The sequence below is a fragment of the Aspergillus mulundensis genome (genome assembly GCF_003369625.1).
Source record: "Aspergillus mulundensis strain DSM 5745 chromosome Unknown scaffold_8, whole genome shotgun sequence".
Taxonomy (NCBI): Eukaryota; Fungi; Ascomycota; class Eurotiomycetes; order Eurotiales; family Aspergillaceae; genus Aspergillus; species Aspergillus mulundensis.
The window spans coordinates 1,252,683-1,275,617 of record NW_020797896.1 but is presented as its reverse complement, the minus strand read 5'-3'; the positions used below and the strand labels follow the sequence as shown (position 1 = coordinate 1,275,617).

Genomic DNA, 22,935 nt, shown 5'->3' with positions numbered 1-22,935 from the left:
ACCCGGAGGCTTCTCCGTGATACCTTTAACAGGCTAGCTGCTCTTGGGTTCTTGGAACGCCGGTGCGTGTAGCAGTTCGTCTCTGCCACTTCCGTCATAATTATAAGATGAGATTGGGTTCCGGTAACCCATATTCGAACTCTGGACCATGGATAGCTGCAGAGATCCATATAAAGATAAACAATGACATACTTGACGCCAACAAGCAGTTGAGACAAGCAGCGCGCCGATGCGACAGACAATAGCCCGTCTCATATGACTGAAACAACTAGCATATCCAGAAGAGGAGGTTTATTCTGATATATGACATCCGTAGTGGTATGTACTTTAACAAGCATAATGGGCTACAAGGAGCATGAATTCCAATGTTTCCTGTATAGATGAAAGTTGGAGCACAAGTTGGAGCTCGGGGGATCTTATGTAGACCTTATATAATCCAGATGTGAATTTACATGCACGTGACTTTTCTGCCGGCGGAAGTCGGCTGCAGTATCAACCTCTAGATTCCGGTGACGACCTTGGATAGCTCATCAATCCGCTCATTGCAATCAATTGCGGCGCATCATCAGCCAGCCGGAGGAGCTATACTTGTTCCACGTCAACGAGCTCGAATTTTCTAATTAAACAGCACATCATGGGCGCCGGCAGCTCAAAGCTCGAGGCCTCGGCCGGGTCAAAACACCTTTTCGATAGGTACGAACCGCTACCCCAAGGTCTCTACCGGGGCAATTGGCTTGATATAGATGCTTTCAGGGGCTGCTCTTCCGAATGACGCGTCTCGCGAAGACAGTCATGACCAGCCTCGTTCTGTTCAAACACATAGCTAATGAGATCATCCAGCTCCTCCCCCCTCCAATTCTCCTCCAACCTCTTTGACGGCCTCCAATCCAACACCGAAGTACGTCACCTTCTTACCTCGTCAACCTCCGTATCTACACATAGTGCAATATTCAAGGCTTTAATCTAACAACTCATCAGACCGACTCCGCCCGCGCCAAATCCATCGAACTCGAAATCCAACAGCGTGTCGCAAAAGAGCTCGAGCGCATCCGTGCGCGCGAACAACAGACTCTCGCCGAGATTGAGAAGCGCCTGTCCGAAACCAAGGACACGGGTAGCTCCGCCGCCGCCCCCAGCACACCCGCCGTCACCCACTACCCAGCCGGCTCACTAGACCTGGACGCACCCCGGATCCCCTTCGCCGGCCGCGAGTACACGCCCGCGCCCCCTGCCGCTGTTGAGGTCGCCGCTGTGAACAAGGAGGTGAGCCGGGAGTCCGTGAACTCTGACATTGAGGAGCTGCGGGTGAAGCTTGAGGGGCGGAAGAAGTTGGGCGAGTTGGATGAGGGTGTTGCGAAGGCGCAGAAGGATGTTGTTAGCTGTCTGCGACTGAACGACCGACGGCCGCTGGATTGCTGGAAGGAGGTTGCTGCGTTTAAAAAGGAGGTTGCGAGGCTGGAAGAGGGATTTGTGGATCGGATTGTGGGCTGAGCTACGACACCATTTGATATGAATGGATTTGAGTGACAGCGCTGTGGGGTGAGATTGGGAACAGAGGGTCCTTTCGAAAATAGATGCGCTATTTATTTATACTTGTATACCTACTGTTTATTGAGGTTATATTGGCTTGCTTTACGTCTAATGTGTACGGACTGTTACCCAGCGCTGACAACCGTCGCTACCTGCGGGCATCTATTTCGGTAGTATAAGAAGGGTCGGTTTCTTAAGGTTGTAGGGTTTCGAGATAGTATAACGAGTAACGGGTCAACTCGTGAAGCTAGCTGAATAAGTCTATGGGTATCGTACCATTATTACATACATTCGCCCGTCTTCAATCTTAACCTGACCGGTAGACTCAAACAAGGTCCCAGAACGCTAACCGACCGACAGTCTCGCCCGCATTCCTCACAATACACATATTCTTCTCGCGGCTCTTCCGATTAGGGCCCTTCCCTGTGTCCCGTACTTTCGAGACCAAGATGGAGCCTATTCCCGTACCCTTACCCTCAGAGAGATTGAAGTTCCCTGACGTTATGAAGCCGATGAGGTCCTCTTCAGTCGGGACGCACAAGTGTTCGTTATGAACAGAGGAATCAGCGGAAGATAAGAGCGATGCAGCAAGGTGTTGCCTGATGGACTCAGCCTCTTCTTGGTTCTTCGGCTGGGTCTTCGGAACTCCAGATGAGGGTTTCTTCGATGCCAATGAGACCCACTTCTGGCGGAGCTCTGGGTTGTTCGTGGGTAGACGGTAGATGCGTGCTCGTTGAGCAGGATGTCCACGGGAATGTAGTGTGAGTTTAACCGTTGCGAGAGCAGATTCTCCGACGCTAAGTGAAGGATTGTTGATGACAAGAATCGCTTGGGGGTATGGCAGTTGGTGGATGTTAAACGGCGGTTCAATGGCCGTCTTTTGTGCATCGGTTGCAACCTTGTCCGTCTTCGAGTTCGAGTCTTGCTCTGTCGCAGCGATGGTAACCTTGTCCTTCTCCTTCTCTCCTGCAGAATCGTCGTGGCCAGGCTTGACGAGCCTCTCCCAATCACACGCCCAGCCGCGCCCAATTTCACCCTTGTGGCCGTTGCCCAATTCAAGAGAGTCAAATTCGACGCGTCGGCCCTTCGGCCGTCGTTCCCACTCCTTCTTGGCTGCTTCGCGTTCCCGTAGACCCCATTTCCAGCCTGCATGGGTACCCGGGAAATCGCCGGGGAACCAGGGCTCCCCAGCCTCGAATGCAAGTTGTTGTTGTTCCTTCAGTCCGCCAAATCGCGGGTTGCCGCCGCTTGAGAGCGGATAGTACATCAATGAGTACCAGACCGCTGGTACACATTTCCAGGGGAGGAGTACGGTCCAGCCGCCGAGTGAGTTGCTGTTCTTCTGAGATGAGTTAGGTCTCGTTGCTAGCGCCATGACTGGGATTTGGGGATCGGATGGTTGCGGAGGCGGGTACTCGCCCGGTCCTGCTTCTGTTCTTCGCCGATTGATGGCTTTCTGGCTAGGAAGGTCGCGAATAGCTGCAAGCCGTGAACGACGGTCGAACAGGGCGGGTGACGTTTGCGTTTTATCGGCAGGCCATGTTGACAGTAGCACGGCGAGATCTTGCATTTTCTGTTCAGAGAAGGAGGCTTTAACTTTCTGAGGAGGGAAGTGGAGGCGGGGATCCGATATAGAGAAAGAAAGAAGGGCGTTTTGCGGCAGCGATGCGGGATTGGTGACACCAAGCAGAGCACTCCATACGGCCTCTGGACTATCCGCTGGAGGCGCCGCGTGGTTCAATGGGCGCAAGGCTGCAAGTAGGGCTTCTGTTGCTCCGGGCCCGGTAATGTCGATGCTGCCAATCTCGAATCGAAGGTCTTCAACCATGACTGGTGGATTCTGCTTCTTCGATGTCGCCAGCAGTTCGTTCCAAAGCCGCAAGAACGCGGACGGATGGACTCTGACAAAGATCTTCGTTGTATCCTTCTGCTTTTTCTTGTCCTTGCCGTTAGTGTCGACATCAGCATCAACCATCTCGACGTCTTCGACAACTTTTTGGGCACATCGAATCAGAGTAACAGGCGCAATGGGCTTTCGTTCGTCTTCAGATTCGAAGACCCATGTGCGAAGACTCCTGACACCAGCCCTCCATTTCTTCCCCTTTACACCCCAAGCATCATCTCCGACAACTCCCACAGTTCTGAGCACTGCCTCCAAAGCTGCCTCTGAGCCCTCCAGCTTAATCGTAGAAATATAGCTCATATCCCAAGCCACCGCACCCCTAGCACCACTGGCCCGATGCGTAGGTCTATAGCTTTTCTCCGTAGGCGACAAGGGTACCGCGAACCTCCACAGCGGGTCTTTCGTCGTCGCCATATGGGCACGTTTCGCATGGAACATGTGCGTAGGGAGCCACGTCTTCACACGCTGTCGCTTCTTGTATTTCGACTCCGGTGGTGGCGGTCGTGACAGCTTGTTCTTCTTGATTTTGGGAACTCGCGGCGCAATAAAGAACGGATGACTCCCTGCCTCTTCCAACGCCTTGTCATCGTCATTCTTTTGCTTCGCCTTTAAATCGGCCCGCTTGGCTTTGGTTCTGGCATTGAGGTTCTGCAGACGTCGAGCGGTCTCAAGACGGATTCGCATCAGCTCCGTCGGTTTTCGTCGCCGCGATGTGACGGTCGGTGTGTTGTCCTCGATCATCTACCCCCATTCAATATTAGCGCGCCGTCTCGAAGCTCAGAACGCTTCACGCGTCCACCTAAACGGCCAGCACCAACTGCCAACTGAACCAAAGGCATACCTCTCTTTTTGCCCTAGCCCTCAGCCTCCCCGGAACCCTCTTCACATTGTGGCTAGCAGTCCGCCGTCTCAGCGATCTGGGCACCTGTTGAAACGCACGACTCGTGAGAGCGGCTTTCGATCGCTGTATACCAGATTCTAAAGACTTGATCGCAGATTCTTGAGCTCCAACATAGGCGGCGACATCAAGCTCTCCAGTTGCGGAGAGCGCAGCCCCAGCGGATTGCACCGCGAGGGACCGAGCATCGATCGTCTTTGCGCGTTTGCGGGCAGCGGCGGAGTTTTGGGCGGGGAACGCAGGTTTGCGTTTTGCTGAGGGATTGAGGGCCATACTGCTGGATAGACGATATTCGTCGGGCGCCGACAACGTAGTGGATGGCCGACGATTTTTTCTATCTGTTGTCGGCTGAGCTTAGAGCTCCGTTTGGCACTTGACAGGGTCTGGATTCCGCGTTGATGGAACTTTTTAGCGCGTCCGCCGTCACCCCTCAGGCTCGGCCGAGAGAAAAGCACACATGGATCGAGAACCAATCGAACGGGCAAGAACGCTTGGATTCACGTAGATCTTGTGGAAGCCGGGGTAATTGAATATTAAGCTTACTTTGGCCTACATTCTAGCCTACTAGGTGGTCTATTCTTTGCATGACATGGCGTCTTTCACTCAGCAATGCGATAAAAACATATATTGGAGATTCAGTAGGAGAATTTTCATAGCTTCGTAAATGCATCGTATTCCTCTATATGCGGAAGGTCTAAATCTAATATGAACACCTGTCTTTGCAGGACATTACCCCACCGTTGGAACACATCTGCAGAACACCCAGTCTATCAATCCCGATTGATTATTTACAGGTTCTTGATGACAGCCTCGGCGCTGGAGAACTCAAGGTGGTTCTTAGCGGGCTCGAGAGCGGCGTAGGTGACCTTGCCGTGGTCGAGGATGATGGCGTAACGCTTGGTGCGGCCCTCCTCGTCAGCCCAGCCGATGGACTTGGAGAACTTGGCCTCGGGGTCGGAGAGGAAGAGCTGGAAAAATCTGTCAGCGGCAGTCCAATGGTGGCAAAATATGTAGAGGGGAACATACAATGTCGTCACCCTTGACACCGTTGGCCTTGCCCCAGGCGCTCATGACGAAAGCATCGTTGTAGGCAAGGACGGCGACAACGTCAACACCCTTCTCGCGGATCTCGGGGAGGCGCTCAATGTACTCGGGAACGTGGCGAGCAGAGCAGACGGGGGTGAAGGCACCGGGGAGGGCGAAGAGGATGACCTTCTTGTTGGCCCACTCCTTGGAGGCGTAGTAGTTGATGGGGATACCGCAGGAGGTGATCTCGCCCTTATCCTCAGTGTAGGGGATGTAGCTGTTGAGACCAATGTTAGTTGGGTCAATTATGTGGCCAAGAGCAAGGGCAACGTACGAGAAGACAACGTCAGCGGGGAAGCTGTCACCGGCCTTGAGTCCAGACATTCTGAATGAAGTGGTTGGAGGTGTTGGAAGAGAGAAAAGGTGGTTGTAAGATGTAGATTGTAGATAGAGAGATAGATAGAATTGACTTATCAAGAGAGAAGAGAAGGATCAGGAGCAGAGGGGAATGAGGTGGATATTAAATAGGAACGGTGCCAGCGTTGCCGTTGGAGATCGCGCCTCCAGAAAGAGGAAACGAATGGCGCAGTTCCGGGCTGCAGAGGCGCCATCCATAGTGAGGTGATCCGAAGCAGAAGGATACCGAACGAATCCTTTCGATGATTCGCCCTCTGTATTATCAAGAAAGACCGTCGAGACTGAGGCCCCGCCAATTGCTCCCAGTACCTTACTCACGCCCCCCACCACGCACCACGCAACGGGAGATGTTATCTAGACCCCGACTTTGACTAATCCCGTTGCCTGGTGAAATAATCACAGAACATCTGGCAGCCCTGTGATCTGTTTGTCACTTCGCCGCTTCTAGCTGGCATCTTCATCCGCTACTGACCAAGAATCGGGGGCAATGCCTTCCACCTGCATATGCCCGGTAGATACAGATACAGACACACCGCACTTTCCGAGTGCCCCTCAAGCCTAGTGGGACTTAGGTGCTATTGACCCAATTATACATACAGTTTATACCAAGCCGAGCCCAAGACAGGTCCTGCTATCTATCCAGGTCCTCAGGGATGGGGGAGATCTCAATTGCCCCTCATATTTGTCGCGTTGAACCTGAGGCGCGAAACCCATTTTGCCTGATTTTGCTTGGATCAAAAAAAGCGCCACCGCCTGTGTTGCTTTAACCACTCATAGCAAGGAACAGGCTGACCGCCCTAACCTATCCCTCCTTTAGACCGGCAAAATGGACGAGTTCCGAAGCATCCCCGAATTCGCCTCGGGCAGCTCCGAGGAGCCCCCGGGCGGCGGTCTTCTTAATAATTGTAGATCTGGACACTCGGCCCTGATATCATTCATTACTATAGTGGTTGGCCCTTTTTTTTAGTAGCATCGGCCATAGGTATCCGTGTTTGCGTGTGCTCGCAGCGCCGCCACCGGAATCGAATTGTAATCCTCCACTTTCCGAACCGCCCATCGGAACTAGGCCCGGTTGAAAGTTACCGTACTGATTATTGAATCTGATAAGATTTCGCTTCAAGCTGGCTAAAGGCTAATTGTTTTCAGCATCTAGGTAGTAGGTTGGTCTGGTTCGCTCAACCTATTAAGCCTATCGGGGTCTTCCCGGGATGCTCGTTGCCTCACTTAGATGACTATGGCCAGACAGGCACAGTCAGCCCGTATTACAAAGGGTGATCGGTCTATTCAGGCGATTACTGATTGAGAACAATCCAAAAACCTTACACAATTACCATGATCCCTAGTATTGAAATGGTGGGCTTGAATTTGTTAGGCTCGCATGACCCAGGGCCCTGAGGAGATATATATTTACTGATGCATGCAATGATGCGGATTAGGGTACATGGATACATTAGCCTACTGGTATACATTAGCCTAAAGAATTGATGTCATGCTAGTTAAGGTGCATAAGCTTATACCACGTGATGAAGCTTATATTTATCGCTAGTCTCACTTCATCCTGAGGAGTATCCTTTGCGACAGATTTATGAAAACCAAGTCTTTTAGATATCCCTAATCATGGCTGACCTCAGACCTCCGTTCACTGAGGAGACGGCGAGAAAGAAAGTTAAAGTAGCCCAGGACCTGTGGAACACCCAGTAAGAACCAAGCTATCTTTCATCAATTCCAATGGCTTTTCGATACCTTCCATCGAGATGCTTCCATCCGCTTATCCTGCTCTTCCTCCGTTTCCCGTTTGCTGAGTACGTATGGCATTTGACATGAAACGCCTCATGTACGGAGTACTACTGCTACGGATGCTCATCTACCGTACCTCATCCCTTGCTTACGGCTTGCGCCGACGCACCTGCAGCGCCCATTTTCTTGAACACAGCACTGTCACTTCACGGGCCTTCATAAAAATACCAACCTGTCTACATATTCTTACTTACACATCACCAGAGATCCCGTGCGTGTTGCCAAGGCATATACCCCGGATTGCATCTGGCGCAACCGCACATCGTTCTTCTCTGGGACGGAGGCAATCGTTGACTTCCTCTCAGCAAAGTGGAATCGAGAGCAAAACTACAAGCTGCGAAAGGAACTTTTCTCGTTCACAGATGACCGTATCGCCGTCCAGTTCTGGTACGAGTTTCAGGATGCCACCGATTCGATGCGGTGGAAGCGGTGTTACGGCCTTGAGGACTGGACCTTCGACAGGGAAACGGGAAAGATGCGTAAGCGCATGATGAGCGGCAATGATATTCTACTCGGTCCCGATGGAAATGGCGAAGGACGATGGTTTCTTGATGGGGTGGACGTCGAGGATGTAGAGATTGGGGAGGAACATTGGTGATCGCTATATGGCATCTGAGTGCAGCACCAGAACGCGCGATAACTTCGCTGGAAAACTCTGTATCTACGGGAAACTGGCAATATCAGAGCCGGGCGCCAGTTTGAGGATAGGTGGTGGTCACTTATAGTTGGAATGTTCGGATTGCTGGGCATGCTGATCAACTTGGGTGGCACCCCTTCTCCCTTGACTACTGGGAATTGGACATATTCGCCCCTTTTCTCATAATGCAAGTAACTAACAAACTTGATTCAAAGCAAAATGTCTTTGTCGTTGTCCTGGCTGTCTAAAGTTATGGGGTTGCTGAAGGAATCTAGAACATCGAGGGCTCCTGAAATACGAAGATTATACCTGCAAGAAACTAATAGAGAACAGAACAGTTTGCAGCAACAAATGTTCCTCGCCAAACAACACCTTAAAGTTCGATTAATCAATACAGTTGTAAGGATTGATGTTCATATTTGAGCAAGAACGACATTCTTGGCTGCAATGCCTTTTGGTGTCGGGGGAACCTGGGGAATCTGCTCACAACAAACACATCAAGCACCACAGTCTCATTCCACAACCTGTGTTGATCTCGCTGCGGCATGCCAAAGCCAACTTCGCTTCCTGATTGTGGTCTCGGTGGTGCCTCAGTTTGTGTTTTGGTAACATTTTTGCTGGAAATTACCTTGACATTTTGGGATTCCTCCTGGGCCTACCTATGCTTGATTGCTGCCATTTTCGATTGCATCCCACGCCTGCTGCGAGGTTCCTACAATTGGCTTTGGCTGTCGTGACTTTTCAGTCTTCTTACTGATGCTCGTCGGTTAAGCGCCTCAGTGATCTCAACTACTAACTCAGCAGGAACTATCCGCGTCACCAAATCGCGCAAGTGAAATCGACAGGCTATTGACCTACCCCTGAAGGACCATATTGGCAACGACTATTTTTTTTCTTTCGGCGCTTAGGCAATTCGGATACTCTAGACTTGGAAGTGAGTAAGGTCCAGTGGCCGAAGTCTACCAAGACCCTAATCGAGTCGCTCAATGCTAATCACAAAGCCAATCAACAGCAATAACTACAGTCCATATGTGCCTTTCCTTCGCAACATTCGCGTCGTGCTAGGCTTCCTGGCAATGGAGCAGCCATCCCCTCTTGTCGATTCGAAAACGATGCGGTCGCCGCTGACGGACGCCAGTAATAGAGTTAATTGTCACACTCCGGTTACGGAACGAGGATCGATGAGGGAGGAGTACGCCTTGACTTCGCCAGTGCCCATGTCCATTGTGGATAGCCCTCTGTCGGCCGAAATTCATGCAGAAAGGAACTGTTTCTCTCCAGTAATTGACTCCAGAAGCGGCTCCAAGCGGAACTCGACTGTCTCGGCGTCCTCAATTGTCTCAGCCAAAGGTAAGAGAAAGACACATGTTGGGCCATGGCAGCTAGGCAGAACACTCGGCAGCGGGGCCACAGGCCGAGTGAGACTGGCGAAGCATGCAGCAACAGGCCAAACGGCGGCGATCAAAATTGTCTCGAAGAAGTGCGCTGCTATATCGCAGAGTGATAGCATCGCCGCGATGGACAAGAACGCAGGGAACTTCATTGGAACAGGGGCGAGACAGATGCCCTCTGGTATTGAACGGGAGGTAGTGATCATGAAGCTCATCGAGCACCCAAACGTGATCAGCTTATATGATGTGTGGGAGAACCGGGGCGAGTTGTAAGTAGCAATAAGCAGAAAACCTCTACATGCAGCTAATGGTGAATAGGTATCTTGTCTTGGAATACGTCGAGGGTGGAGAGCTGTTCGACTACGTCTCCAATCATGGACCGCTCCCAGAAGAAGAGGCAGTTCGGCTCTTTCGACAGATAATAGCTGGCCTCGGGTATTGTCACCGTTTCAATATTTGCCATCGGGATCTAAAACCAGAGAACATTCTACTGGATGGCGAGCATAACATCAAGCTTGCTGACTTTGGAATGGCTGCCCTTCAACCTGCGGGCCATTGGCTCAATACCTCTTGTGGAAGCCCGCATTATGCGGCTCCGGAAATTATCTACGGCCGCAAATATCGGGGCGACAGGGCAGATCTCTGGAGCTGTGGAATCATCCTGTACGCATTACTCACAGGCTTTCTCCCATTTGATGGAGGGGATCTCCATAATACTCTACAGCTCGTTCGAAAGGGCGACTACGTGATTCCTCCTGGTATAAGCGATGAGGCAGCGGATCTTATTCAGCGTATTCTACAGAAAAAGCCAGAGGAGCGAATCAGCATGAATGATATCTGGAGACATCCGCTCCTCCGGAAGTACGAAAAGTTTCACCAGGCCATATGTAACCATTACCTGGGGCCACCACCTCCTTTATCATCTCAGGATTGCGGCCCGCCGGTTGTGAGGCAGGATATTGATGTCGATCTGCTCCGCAATCTCCAGACTCTCTGGCATGATGTCAAACCTGAACAACTCATCGAGAAACTTGTGAGCTTGGAGTAAGTTCCCCGTTTACTTTAGGCCATGCTATAGAAACATCTCTTAGAATTGAATCTAACAAACTCAGGCCAACCCAGGAGCGACTGTTCTACCATGCCCTTGTCAAGTTCAGAAACGAACAATTGGAGAATTACCAAGGTCAGCCTCTCAGGTATTCAGTCAGTGACTACCATCACATTTCGCGAGGCCAGGCTCGGCTGTCTAAGCACTTGCGGAACCGTTCACAGAATCGATCACAACGACGTTCTCGACCCCCGTCAGTCAAAGAAACCGGCAAGCGCAGGCCCTTAACAAGGGAGCCAAAATCATCAGCTACCGTTGATAGTTACGACCCATTCAGGTCCCCGTTCAATCCTGTAGTACGAGACAAATCACCAGAATACGCCCGCGTTACCATCCACCGAGATGTATCTCAGACGAGCGTTAAGCCTGGTGAAGTGGAACACGACACGTCAAACCCATTTCTCGACGATGACCAGGAGATAGAATGCCAACAGAGCCCGCCCTTCACTCTAGTACGGAAAAGGAAACACAAGTTAAACTCTGTCAAGTCATTTCAATCGAAGACGTCGCTTGCTGGGCCGCGTAGGGCGCCGAGTTCCGTGTCTGCGCCTCGATCCATCAGCTATAAGCGGAATGTTACTTTCCGCCACAAGAGGAACCGTTCGCAAAGTTCTGCCTCTGCTAGAACGAAGAGGACTCACCATAATCGACAAGCAAGCGAGGCCAGTCTTATATCAGGGCTTGATGATGATCCTTTTTCAGATCCACAAAGTAGCCCCATGCTACCGGCTCAGCCAACAGTGGTCCGCGGCGCTGGCATTGCTGTCAAGCAGAGCGCACAGCGGAAATTGCAGCATTCCGACTTTTTCTGGAGAGATGATGCACGCAAAGTCTCGCATGAGCTGAGCAAAATCTGTGAAGAAGCTTTCAATGGAAGTTCGATGACCACTGGCTGTACTGACACAACTTGCGCAGGCCCAGAAACACCAGCCACATCCGTTTCAATAGCTAGTCCTGGAATTTCCAACCATCAGGTAGATGGTAGCAGCTCCACGATCTGCCTGGCAGCGCGACAATCGGCAGACTCGCCAAAAACACATGCTAGCAGGGAACTAGAAGAAACCCGCCGCAGGCTCATCGAGCACTCAACCAAGGATGGCTCAAAAGACGTCCCCGAATACCTTGCTCCGGTCATCAAACATCTTGACCGATTAATCGAGCAAGAGAAGGCCCGACGGCCTGGCAAAGCTAGTCCGGAGGAGGCTCATCGATTAAAGAGCAATTCAGCATCCAGGTCCTCAGTGGAAGCTACTCAATTCTCAATCGTTACCGAAAGCCTGAACGCCGCCGACAGAACAGAGGCTATAACACCCTCGAAGAAAGCGCGACAGGTATCCAGCTCGACCGCTGCAAGCAGCCACCGAAGCGACATTAGTCGGGGAAAACGCTCCATTCGGATGGTCCCTCTGAGCTCCTTCCAGTCAATCGACAACACCGCAGTCGTTATCGGACATAAGAGCGACAAGAGCAACACCTTAGTCTCACGAGTCGCCTCCAACTCAAGGCATAGCCGAACTATGTGTGAGTTGGATCCGATTTCTGAAAACCCGGCGTCACCGCGACGCAGTGCTGTCCGAACTTCAGACCACAAGAAGTGGTCCTGGTTTAGGAAATCCCAGAACATTGAAGGGGACTTGGTTAAGGCGCCCAGAGTGATCAAACCTTTACACCCCAGCTCGGCAACAGTCATCGTCCATGAAGTTCATCCTGCAGCAGATATGGGGATAACCGCAGAAGATCAACCGAAGCTTCACAAGCCATCCCCTGAATCACAAAAGACTTCTTTCTGGAGCTTCATTAAGAGAAAACCAAAGCAAAATGCCGGTGCGTAACACCGGTCAACTTCTGATGCCACCATCTTTGACTAACTATAACCCTAACACTTAGAACCAGACCCGACAGCCACAGATCCCCTCCTCGAACGTCCTCTCGCCAACGAACAGCAGCAGCCACCACAAGAACCAAAACAACCCGAGATTCAGAAAGCTTCCAAAACTTGTCGCACCCCGCGATCCAACGGCAAAAGCAACAACTGGTTTGCGCGCGTCTTCCAGTTCAAACCCGCAACTCGCGTTGTCGCCCTAAACGCCTCAAAGATCAAAGGCCGCAAGGAGATCTACAAGATTCTCCGCGAATGGAAACAATACGGCATTGAAGATATCCACCTCGACAAGGCTAATAGTGTTGTATACGGCCGGGTTGGCGCGTCAAATTGTACGTCTTCATTCTTTCATCATGCATCCTTTGAGCAAACCCTACACATTTATCTCTGAAAACAACAAGCCGATCTCATGCTTTGACTAACAATACTTCTTTTGATATAGTCCTCCGCCTCCGACCCGTCGAGTTCTCCGCAGACTTCTACACGGTTATCGAAGATGGCCGACAAGCGAATCTCTCTCTCGTTCGATTCAGACAGGAGCACGGGGCAGCCTCGTCATTCAATAAAGTCGTAGATACACTCTGCATGATTATGAAGCAGCGCGGTCTGCTAGTCGAGGACCCCGCGCGTGCGAAGAAAATGGCGCAAGTGCTGGATGCGTTTCCGAATGCTTGATTGTTGTTTGAACAAGCTCTGCTTAACCTATTTGCGCATTGCATAGTATTGTATTGCATAGCTTTGGCATTTGTACATCTGTACTCCATACCTTTGGTCGATAGTTGGTGTTGTTGGGCGACTGTCCGGTTGGTCCTTATGTTTTGTCAAACCTCTTGATTTCGTCTCTCCCTTGACTGTTCTGCTTGAGTTTGGCTCGCTGGAACTGACTCCATTCGAATCATGTGGAGGGCAATCATTATCTATTTATGCCGCCCCCTGCGCTCATCAACCCTAGCCAAGCCGAGCCAAGCGACCTTGTGCAGGTGGTTGTCTCTACCTGTTGCCATGTGCCTGTCTATCTGCGAGCGTTACTTCAGTGTTTAGTGGTTAGTATAAAAATAGCCATATAACCTTCAAATGAACGGGGCTTTCTATGCAAGTAGAACAGGATGACCCGGCAAAGCGAAGCGTCATGCCGGACGGTGTCGATGTAGCAGGGTATGTACGTCTAGATAGGCTAGGAACATGTCGGATGGGCGACATGGTGTAAGAAAATGAGGTTTACCGCGCACTACGAGAAAGACGCTGCTGGAATGTGAGAAGAAACTATGCAAAGACAACGCAGCACTTGTAATTTGCAGACAATGACTAAATTATGATCAGACAGCCTCCCAGGGTAAGTAAAACGTATATCGAAAAAAAAAAAACATGTGAATAGAAACAAGCAAGAAACAAAAATTACAGCAAGACAACAACATAGATCGAAAAGCCCTCACATTTTTCGCAAAATGACCAGACCGTGTAGTTAGCCACCCAGTAAATGAACGAGGTATAATAAGAACGTGACAACAAAACGCAGGAGAGAGCCACCCGAAATGTACTGTGATGCAAGCAAAATGAACAAGGCAAAGGGATCGATCGATCAGTGGAAAATGCCGCACAACGCAAAAGCAGAAATCCTTCCAACGTATAGAGGGATACTGGAAATAAAAGCACGATTCCACACCAGTCTTCGCTTCGTGATAAATAGACGCAAAATACCGCCCTCTTTTCCTTCTGGGTTCCATGGCATCAATCGGGAAGAGTGATGTCCGCACAATAGCAATAGTAGGAATCCTCCCATCGGGTCGCCCCGAAATAGTTTATCAGTCGTAGATCTTCCTCTCCAAAAATCGTCATCAACACATCTGATTTGATTTGTTTTTCGTTTATTGGGGGTTCGGTGAAACGAAGGTCCATGGACGACAGTTGTGAAACCGACAATAGGAGCGCATGACTCGCGGATAATTCATGGCCATTGGCATCTAAACGGGTCGATGCCATGTACTCGCAAACGTCGAATGGATTCCATGGAGTTGGGTAGTCTCGTTCCAACGTCCACCCCGTAGTCGCAGAATCGTGCCAGCACAGATTCTGATACCGCATCAACTCCACGCGGCCCCGGACAAGATGAAACATGATCTGTTTCCCCCGATGCCGTCAAGCGGCCGAAAGCGACAGATCCATCGAGTAAAGCAACCAGTCAAGTGGAGCTTTCCCGTGGATAGACGTCCTCCGCCAATTGTTTCAAGTCTTCATCTTCTTTTTCTCTGAATATTTTTTTTTTGTTTTTCTGTCTCCCACCTCCGGAGAGTACCCCACAGCGGAATCGATAGTGAAAACGTCAGAGCGCGTGACCAGCACATGCGCCGAGCGAGGCCCACTCTGTAACAGCCGTTCCGCAACGGTTGAAAGAATTGAAATCTATTCTGCCGTCTGATCGCTCAATTTAATGGAGTATAACGGACAATACAGGTGGCTACTGGCCTAGCCCGCGGCGGTCCAAAGCATTGAGCATGTCGCTGTCTGTGCTAGAGCGGCCTGGGTTCTCACCCGGGTTGAGCATATCCCGCACGTTTAGCCCGTTGCGAGGCGCTGAGCCCGGGGTTGAAGTAGGCGGAGGAGTGGCAGCATTTTGAGGCGGATGCATCCCAGGATAGGGTGAGCCATGAGGAGAAGAAGAGTGACGGTTATCGTACGAATAAGCAGTTTGAGGTGAAGGACGACGATCGTGCGGGGTTGGCGGATAGTAAGGAGCGGCGCGTGGCTGATACGGAGCGGAGGTGACTGGGGTCACCGGAGCTAGATTGGTAGGGTCGGGGTAATCGTACCCAGAACCGGAACCTCGACGAGGCCTCTTTTCAGAGCAAAAGAAATTAGCGCTAGAACTTACCAAGATACGAGGGTCAAGCATTGGTGACTTACATGATCTTGATGCATAGTTGCAAGGGGTGGGGTAGCCGCGCCGTAAGGATGCTGGTACATTCCCTGAGGTGGTGGAAGCGTTGTCTCCGGCTGAGGTTGCTGCTGAGGGGGCAGCGGTTGACCATGGGCGCCGTAAAGCACGACCGGGTCTCCGGGACGCCCAGGGGCTTGACCATTTCTCAAATGTGGGTATGCGGCTTGCACGGGGACGAAAGCCTGGGCCTGAGATGAAACGGGCGTGAAAACGCACTGCTGGTTGAAGCGAACACAGTTTGTGCAACGTCCGTCTGAACTGTGTTCAAAGCCAGAGCATCGAATCTGCCCACACCGAACTCATTAGCCAATGAGGCCTATATACCAACTCCAGTATTATCATACCTTTCGTCTCCGACAGTACCGACACGCAATAGCAGTTCTCTGTCGAGGAGCAGCCGAGTAGACGACACCTCCCGGCGCACCGGGGCCAGGAGGTGGAGGTTGTTGGCCGTATGGGCTGGGCGGAGGCGGGGGTTGCTGACCGTATGCTACGTCCGGACGGTAGGCGCCTGGGGGAGGGGGAAGTTGGTAAGGGTCCCGCTGGGCGTGCATTGGGTGAACGGCAGCCATATTGGGTTGAGGAGGGGGATATTGCGATTGCGGAGGGTATTGCGATTGAGGGGGGTAATGCGCTGGCGGGGGCGGATACTGGTGCGCTTCTGCGGGGGGAGGATAAGAAGCCGGAGGGTAGGAAGCTGGGGGGTACTGGAGGATTGAAGCCATGATTAGCATGGTGGTCGACGAGAGGCAGGGAAAGGAAGAGCAGCTCTATATAGGCAGGGCGACCAGGAATACATACTGGATATTGAGAGGTCGGTGGGTAGGGAGGCGGACTCTCTTCGGGCTGACCGGTGTTCCACTGAGGTGGTGGATACTGTCCCCGTCGACTAGGGTCGTTGTAGTCGTTGGGATTGGGAGGATTGTTCGACATTGGGGAGTCGGGAGCAGGCGAGGCTGCTAAGGAACGGGAGAGGCGAGGAGGATTTAAAAGAAGGACGATGCAGGATGTAGAGACCGACTGTGTATCGCGGGCGTTTCGTGTATGTATCGTATGTAACAGGGCGTAACGCTAAAGGAGTGAGCAAGATGAATAATAACACGGTAATTAAGAACCGGGATGAGCGGTTCAATCAAATCGCAGCCGTCGGGTGATGTGCAGGACTAGCAGAGCATAGCCTCGTGGCCACTGGAGCAGGGATGCAGAAGCGAAAGGCAGAAACGAAGAGAAGGGCGAGGACAGGGATAAGGGCGCCGGAGAAGACAGGGGTGGCAGTGAAGCTGGGCGTGGGAGAGGCGGTGGAGGAGACAAAAAAGACAGAAGGCGGCGATGGAAGGGAGCAAAATAATGGAAAAAAGCAAGAAAAAAAGGAGAAGTGGCATCTTGGAAAAAGAAAAGAGCTCGGGATTCTGATCATGACGTGAAGAAAAAATAATATATGAGAGAAAAAAAAAGCAGATACGTACCGGTCAGACTGAGCAGCGAACGGACTCCGAGCACACTGGGAGTACGGAGGAGTGGTCGCAGTGCTGGAGGGGCTTCCAAGGAGTAGTGAAGGTGATGTGATGTAGAGAAGAACTTGGTTTAGGTGGAAGGAAACAGACCAGGAGAGAAGAGAGCGAGCCCTAGCAGGAACAATATAAGAAAAACTCGACTTGGGCTTGTCAATCTGGGCTGCCGACTCGTCGGTCCGCTCGGGAGGCAAGGAGAGCGGGAAGACTCGCATGCAGGCATTCTTTGGGTCGACTGGGGCGCTGGAGTCCATATATCATCAATAGAATAGATTAATGGATTCGCGAGCGGGCCTATCCTGATTCCTCAGCTGGGAGCCGTGCTTCGCTAGCATGATTCACCGCAACGGGAGCAACCTTCGGCTTAGTGGAGTGCTCAAACAACAACTGCAAACTAACTGGCCAAGCTATATTGGTCTTGCAGCCTTGCGACGTGCATATGCCGTGTCTCCCACGCAAGAGTCCAAAGTGACAAAGTCCAAAGTGAGGTGGACGGGTGGAACCGTCCCCCGACCCCATCGCAGTCCCATAGACATGGACGAGGGCGCGCTAAGCAGACAATCAGCGATCAGCTGAAGCTGAAAAGGGACGCCGGGACGGGTAAAGGCGCCGTAACGGAACTCCACATTCTCTATTTAGTGCTCTTTGACCTCTGGCACCGGCAATGTTATAGGTACGGCCGGTAGAGACTGTGCGCTGACCGTCTTGCGCAGCCATCCAGATGACCTGCCCGAGGTGCTATCCGGATCTAGTCTGCAGTCCGGCGTTGGGACTAGGATAGCGTGGTGCCCCAGCACTAGCAGCGCTTGGGGGTCGAGATACCCGTTGATGAAGAGTTCGGGAGGCCCACGCTTGATAGCCGGGCCCGTCGCTGCTGATTGGCCGAGGGGCAAACTCTTCGAGTCGCCGCCGCTAGGCTCTAGCTCCCTCTAACTTCAATCCTGCCGGGCCTAACCTTCTACGCGGGCTCTGACCTCGTCATCTCACAAAGCCTGATCCTTCAGAGAGTTCAGAGCGTGGCCTGGCGACATGATAGGATCACCGGCGGACGTGGAATGCGAGGGAGACCAATTAGGAAGGCACGAGAGAGTAAGCCCAGGTAGCACCTTCCTCAGGAGAGCGGACCAGACCGTTGAACCATGGTTGACTTTGCTAGTGTGCCAGACTTCGGACCACCGCGTCTCCTTTCTTTCTCTCGCCCCTCGCTCTCCCTCACCGACCAGAGCTAGCCCATGCCAGCTGTCCTTTGGCGCGAGTTTAGACTCCAACACCAGGCATGCAAACAAAGAGAGTCGAAGCCACCCCAGCATCTTCAGGCCCTGATTTCCCGGGTATGCAAGGCACTTCAAGTCAGGCACCCGCCCTCAATCCAATCCTGTGCATACCTAGCCTACTCCATATACTGGACTCCTTGCACCCGTGGAAAACAAAGCGAATCAAGCGATCCCCTGCAAGTCTCAGATCCCATGACCGTCGGATCTCATGATCTTCTAAACCGTACTTTATGCGCTTGGCAGTACTTTCCTTGCTTGCTAACGCAAGGATTCTTCCAGAGACTGGCCGCCAGATCTCGATCGCAAGGCTGATACAAGCAGTTCAAATACCTGGAGTCTCCCGTGCATAACCGGCGGGCCAACGAATTGGTGAACAACAAATTGGTGGAACCACGAGATGGGATTGCGTTGCGTCGATAAGTCGGAGCTGCATATTCGGTACTTATTCAACGTGGTATGCATGTCCCATCAACTTGGAGAGGTACAGAGTCCAAAGTCCGTCGCAAGTCGAGATCTAGATCCCGCCACTGCGCCCAATTTCATTCCCTCCCCTCGGGCTCTTATGCAAGGAAGCAGTCGCCATGTATGCAATCCTCGGAAGCCAACATTCTGAACCAATGAAGGGCGCCTCTTCGTTCGATTGCAAGCCTTCGGACGATGGCTTGAACCCAACCTATCGCCGAGACTTAATATTCCCGGCCGTGGTAGCTGGCCGCTGACCACTGGCTCACACCGTCTGGACCCATGAGAAAGGACCGCTCCGAACCAGAGACGGCGCTGATAATTTCATTGGCGCAGGCTAAGGACTTACGGGCAGTCGAACCACGGTAGAATATGGCACTGGGCCGCTGTACCAAAATACCGGATGGGCCGTTGTCAATAGCTTCCAGTGTCTCGGGACACGCTCGGCCCCGGTGATACTACGGGGTATAAGGCAAGCGAAGTACGTAACGGCAATTTCCTCATTTGGATTGCGGTGGCTTGCCTGGAGATGATTAATTATCTCTTAAGACTCGAGACTTGAGAGGCAAGCAGCGATCATTCGGAGAACACTAGGCCTCGAGTCAAGACCGTTCCATGGATCTGGCTGGTAGACTACGCCTGGACGAAGACCACCAAAATATTGAAACGGGAAGGTCCAATACCCAGAAGCCAAAACACCTCGATTTTGGTGGCAATAATAATATGGAGAGAAGTTTCTTTCTCTCCAGTTGACTACTAGACTTTCGTCTGCTTTGGGCCAGCTCGTTTCACATACTCCGCCGTATAGTAGCGTCGTCGCACAATCCAGGCAAATCTTGGATGATGCACTCCCATTGGTTTCCAGCACATCCAAGGGCAGCCAATAAAGGGCCCTTTGACATGAAGATGGACGGGAGATTGTTCAATCAGCGTGGGAAAACCCTGCACCTCGGCGTCAGAGTCGATCCAGAAGCGGGAGAGGGGCGGAGGGGCTGAGGGGCTGAGGGTCCGGCCTGCGGTACCAGTGCTACAGTCCTGGGAACGGGTGACGGGAGCGTTACAGCAGCGACCAAAAGGTTACGTAGGGGTGCTCGAAATAAGTTGCATTAGCGCGACTCGGCCAGGTTCGAATTTTCTCGGCTTGGAGTTTGCAGCTGAAAAAGAAGCATCGCGGGAGTTGAAGGGTCCGACGCTACCAATCACACCGGCTGCGGGCAGTCTGCTGACATGCATTGCTTCCGGAGTACGACGGAGTACGGTGCCTTTGATATTGCTGTCGTAATCTCCAATCCACGCCGGGGAGCTAGGTCGATAACATGCGAGGGCGGAGTAGTTGCGGTCTGAAGTCATCGACCGGCCGACAGGGTCTCCCCCCCTCACAAACAACCCTGGAACCTCCTCGATTGAGAATTGGGATAATCATATCGAGTTGCACATATATTCGACTAGCGGAGCAGCGCATGACCCAACTTACCGTGCGACTCTCCAGTCCCCAGAATCCGGCCAGCGCGTCCCGGCCTCCAGTGTGAGTCGTACAATGTGATGCGACCGACAAGGGGCCCATGGCAAACCAACCTTTCCTGGGACTGCAGGTGCCTGCGACTCCTGTCACCGGCCTGTCAGCGGCGAGCGCGTTGCAACCATCCCCCACTAAATTAATTGTCTGCCACGGAAGACGGAGCGGGCCGTCCGGCATCACAGTGTCGCTTCCAACCTTGTGATGTGAATCCCTGCTAGCTGCTGAACTACTCTCGGAGTGCATGCTCTCTCGCGTACACACTAACCACCCTCATCCTACAAGCATCGATTGGATTGCCTCCCGTCTGCGGCTGGCGAATCATGCTTGACAATCGTCTTGTACCGCTTGCCTGCCACCCCCCTTGCTCTTGCTGTTACGTATGGGCTCTGAAGCGCTCTGTGCAGGGCAGATGCATCGGGGTCCTTGCCTGAGGCAAGGTGATTTGCTTCGCCTACTTAATTCGCACAGAGTATGCTGCGAAAGCTGTAGAGATGGTCTCTCCGTGATGCGCTGGACGGCCAGATCGCGAAGCCTACGGAGTACTGCATGCAGCCAAACCAAGTTAACCAACTGACAAACCCGGTGTGCTGAGCTGGTACATATTAATATAACATCAAGCAAACCTCCGGAGTTCATTTCTCACCTTGTCGCATTTATATTATCTCTGACGCTGACTCGGCCGTTTTTTACCAGAACGGCCCGAAACGCGGCTCATACGGTAATACGGCCATGAAACGCGTCCATTCTGGAATTAAATCAGAATGATTATTGCCTAGCCTGCCTCTAGTCGACTCCGTCTTCCACGTTTTTTTGATTCCAATCGGCCCTGTCCGCGACCGCATCTTTCCGCAGCGGCCCAGAATCCACCGGTTGTTGCTTCCTGAATCCTGTTGCCAGTTGGGCTCTGCTTTCCTCAGCCCCCGGTCCTTCGTCTCTCTCCACTGTCTCCACTGTCCCTTCACCGCCAGCCTGACACAGTGACACTCCAAGATCCTGCGGTGACCATGGAGTTCAAGGTTCAGAGTTCAACCCCGACGCTGCGTTAAGGCCTCCAGGCTCCCCCCTTGGCCCGTCATTCGCCCCTAGTTGATGGCCCGTCGCGCTGCGTGCATAGCGTCCTGCAGCTTACCGAGTGCATACGCTTGGATCCCAGACGAGACTAAGCGGCGGACCGTCAGCCAGGATCCTTCTTTTTGCTTTGGCGTCTGGCTGACTTTTGGAGTCTGACTGTCTGACCGTTTGATTCCCTCAGTCTGACTGGCGCGTTTGTCAGCGTAGCGGTATGACGAGACGTCTGAGCGGTTGAAGCTAGTTCCCTCACTACTGCCGAACTAGCAGATTAGTCGCCTGTCTAGTGTGCGGCTGCCCCGAGGCGCAGGGCAAAAGAAAGGAACACGCTGGCGTTGCCTGTGATCATCGATCACCCGCATGCGTTTTCGGTCATGTGATTGCCTCCAGCCTATGAGCGCCGGCAATCAAGGAACTATCTCGTTACTTTATCGTTCTTGAGCCGCTGTTGGCCCGTTCCGCCGCTTGGATTGCGAGTCGGGGGGTGGTAGGGCGCCAAAACCCGCGTTCTGGTTGGTAGACGATGCTTACGATGACAGGGAATATGAACGGCCAGCAGTCCAACACTTGGGCGTAGGGCAGGTCCAAACCTGTCTGTGCTCGACGCTTCTTGCGTCGGGTGCCAGACTAGTCACAAAGGCATGTGCGCTCGCAACTACGGAGCAAGTACGTGTATGGCGCAGGCTGCAGTAGCCGGTTTGAAAGAAAGAGTGACGTGGCCGACAAGGGGAACGGAAAGATCCCCTGCAACCTTGATACAGCATCTTCGACGCCTCAAACGGCTGGTATCTGATCTTTGGAGAGCCATCATTGCTAGTTGCACTGGATCTCCTGAGCTCATTTTAAACAGCACGTCCGGTATGGAAAACAATATGAAATTGCTTTTTATCTACGGCTTTCGGGTTCCGTTCGAGACGGCTCGACCGCCTCCAAGGAATTAAGCTACTCCGTATTAAACCATTTTCAGGAGAAGCGAGCTGGGTACTCCATTTCTGGCGCCGCCCTAACCACTACTATCCTTCGTGATCTGCTATGTCAAGCGTCTGACTCTGGTCGCTTTCGGTCACACAGACGATGTCGGCTAGTCTGTCATCTTCCATCGCGTGATGTTTTCCCCCTATGTTAGGCACTCGCAATGTATGCCTGACCCTGCTTCTTCACTTCCAGGAATTAATTCGAGGATTAAGCCTACCTAACAGAGTCTATCACCTTGGCCCGACGGCGTCATCCCCGTCGCAACTCCAGAGATCAGTGCCCACTTTCCAGCGACGATCTTCCTTTACCACTGCAGCCGGCCGAAAAAGAAAAGGGTCGTTAGGAGTTAAATTTCACGGCCCCAGGTTCCACAGCTAATCGCGGACGATCAGATTCAGGGATCATTTCAGGATCTTGCTGCCAGTGCGGGCTGCCCCGGCACCGCCACTTTATTACGAAGCATCACAGCGGCAAATTTTTCCTTTATGCGGACGGAAGATTGTCGGCCATGGTCATGATCACGCTGTCACAATCACGGACTCACGGACACTCCTTGGTTGCGGAAATGTGATCTGTCATGTTTTACGGCTCCGGAAGAACCG

At 52.3% G+C, this 22,935-nt stretch overlaps 6 protein-coding genes across 6 annotated transcripts; 3 read left to right on the top strand and 3 right to left on the bottom strand.

The window, feature by feature from the left end:
* Positions 1–634: 634 nt before the first annotated feature.
* DSM5745_07804 (Mic19 family protein) lies at positions 635–1,491 on the top strand (the record flags this gene model as incomplete). The annotated part of the gene is made up of 3 exons (XM_026749820.1): positions 635–693; positions 841–898; positions 979–1,491. The coding sequence occupies 3 exons, from the start codon at positions 635–637 to the stop codon at positions 1,489–1,491; spliced, it is 630 nt and encodes a 209-aa protein (XP_026601852.1).
* Positions 1,492–1,855: 364 nt separating this feature from the next.
* On the bottom strand, positions 1,856–5,741 carry DSM5745_07803 (ribonuclease P/MRP protein subunit POP1; the record flags this gene model as incomplete). Its single annotated transcript, XM_026749819.1, has 5 exons — positions 1,856–4,174; positions 4,275–4,665; positions 5,124–5,299; positions 5,358–5,634; positions 5,692–5,741. 5 exons carry the CDS (start codon positions 5,739–5,741, stop codon positions 1,856–1,858), a joined length of 3,213 nt encoding a protein of 1,070 aa, XP_026601851.1.
* Positions 5,742–7,391: 1,650 nt separating this feature from the next.
* On the top strand, positions 7,392–8,169 carry DSM5745_07802 (nuclear transport factor 2 family protein; the record flags this gene model as incomplete). Its single annotated transcript, XM_026749818.1, has 2 exons — positions 7,392–7,471; positions 7,776–8,169. The coding sequence occupies 2 exons, from the start codon at positions 7,392–7,394 to the stop codon at positions 8,167–8,169; spliced, it is 474 nt and encodes a 157-aa protein (XP_026601850.1).
* Positions 8,170–9,194: 1,025 nt separating this feature from the next.
* DSM5745_07801 (serine/threonine-protein kinase) lies at positions 9,195–13,264 on the top strand (the record flags this gene model as incomplete). The annotated part of the gene is made up of 5 exons (XM_026749817.1): positions 9,195–9,868; positions 9,918–10,643; positions 10,712–12,531; positions 12,595–12,921; positions 13,032–13,264. 5 exons carry the CDS (start codon positions 9,195–9,197, stop codon positions 13,262–13,264), a joined length of 3,780 nt encoding a protein of 1,259 aa, XP_026601849.1.
* Positions 13,265–15,044: 1,780 nt separating this feature from the next.
* DSM5745_07800 (uncharacterized protein) lies at positions 15,045–16,457 on the bottom strand (the record flags this gene model as incomplete). Its single annotated transcript, XM_026749816.1, has 4 exons — positions 15,045–15,422; positions 15,491–15,808; positions 15,869–16,231; positions 16,326–16,457. The coding sequence occupies 4 exons, from the start codon at positions 16,455–16,457 to the stop codon at positions 15,045–15,047; spliced, it is 1,191 nt and encodes a 396-aa protein (XP_026601848.1).
* A 1,213-nt stretch (positions 16,458–17,670) lies between these two features.
* On the bottom strand, positions 17,671–18,066 carry DSM5745_07799 (uncharacterized protein; the record flags this gene model as incomplete). Its single annotated transcript, XM_026749815.1, has 2 exons — positions 17,671–17,962; positions 18,023–18,066. The coding sequence occupies 2 exons, from the start codon at positions 18,064–18,066 to the stop codon at positions 17,671–17,673; spliced, it is 336 nt and encodes a 111-aa protein (XP_026601847.1).
* Between the last annotated feature and the right edge of the window lie 4,869 nt (positions 18,067–22,935).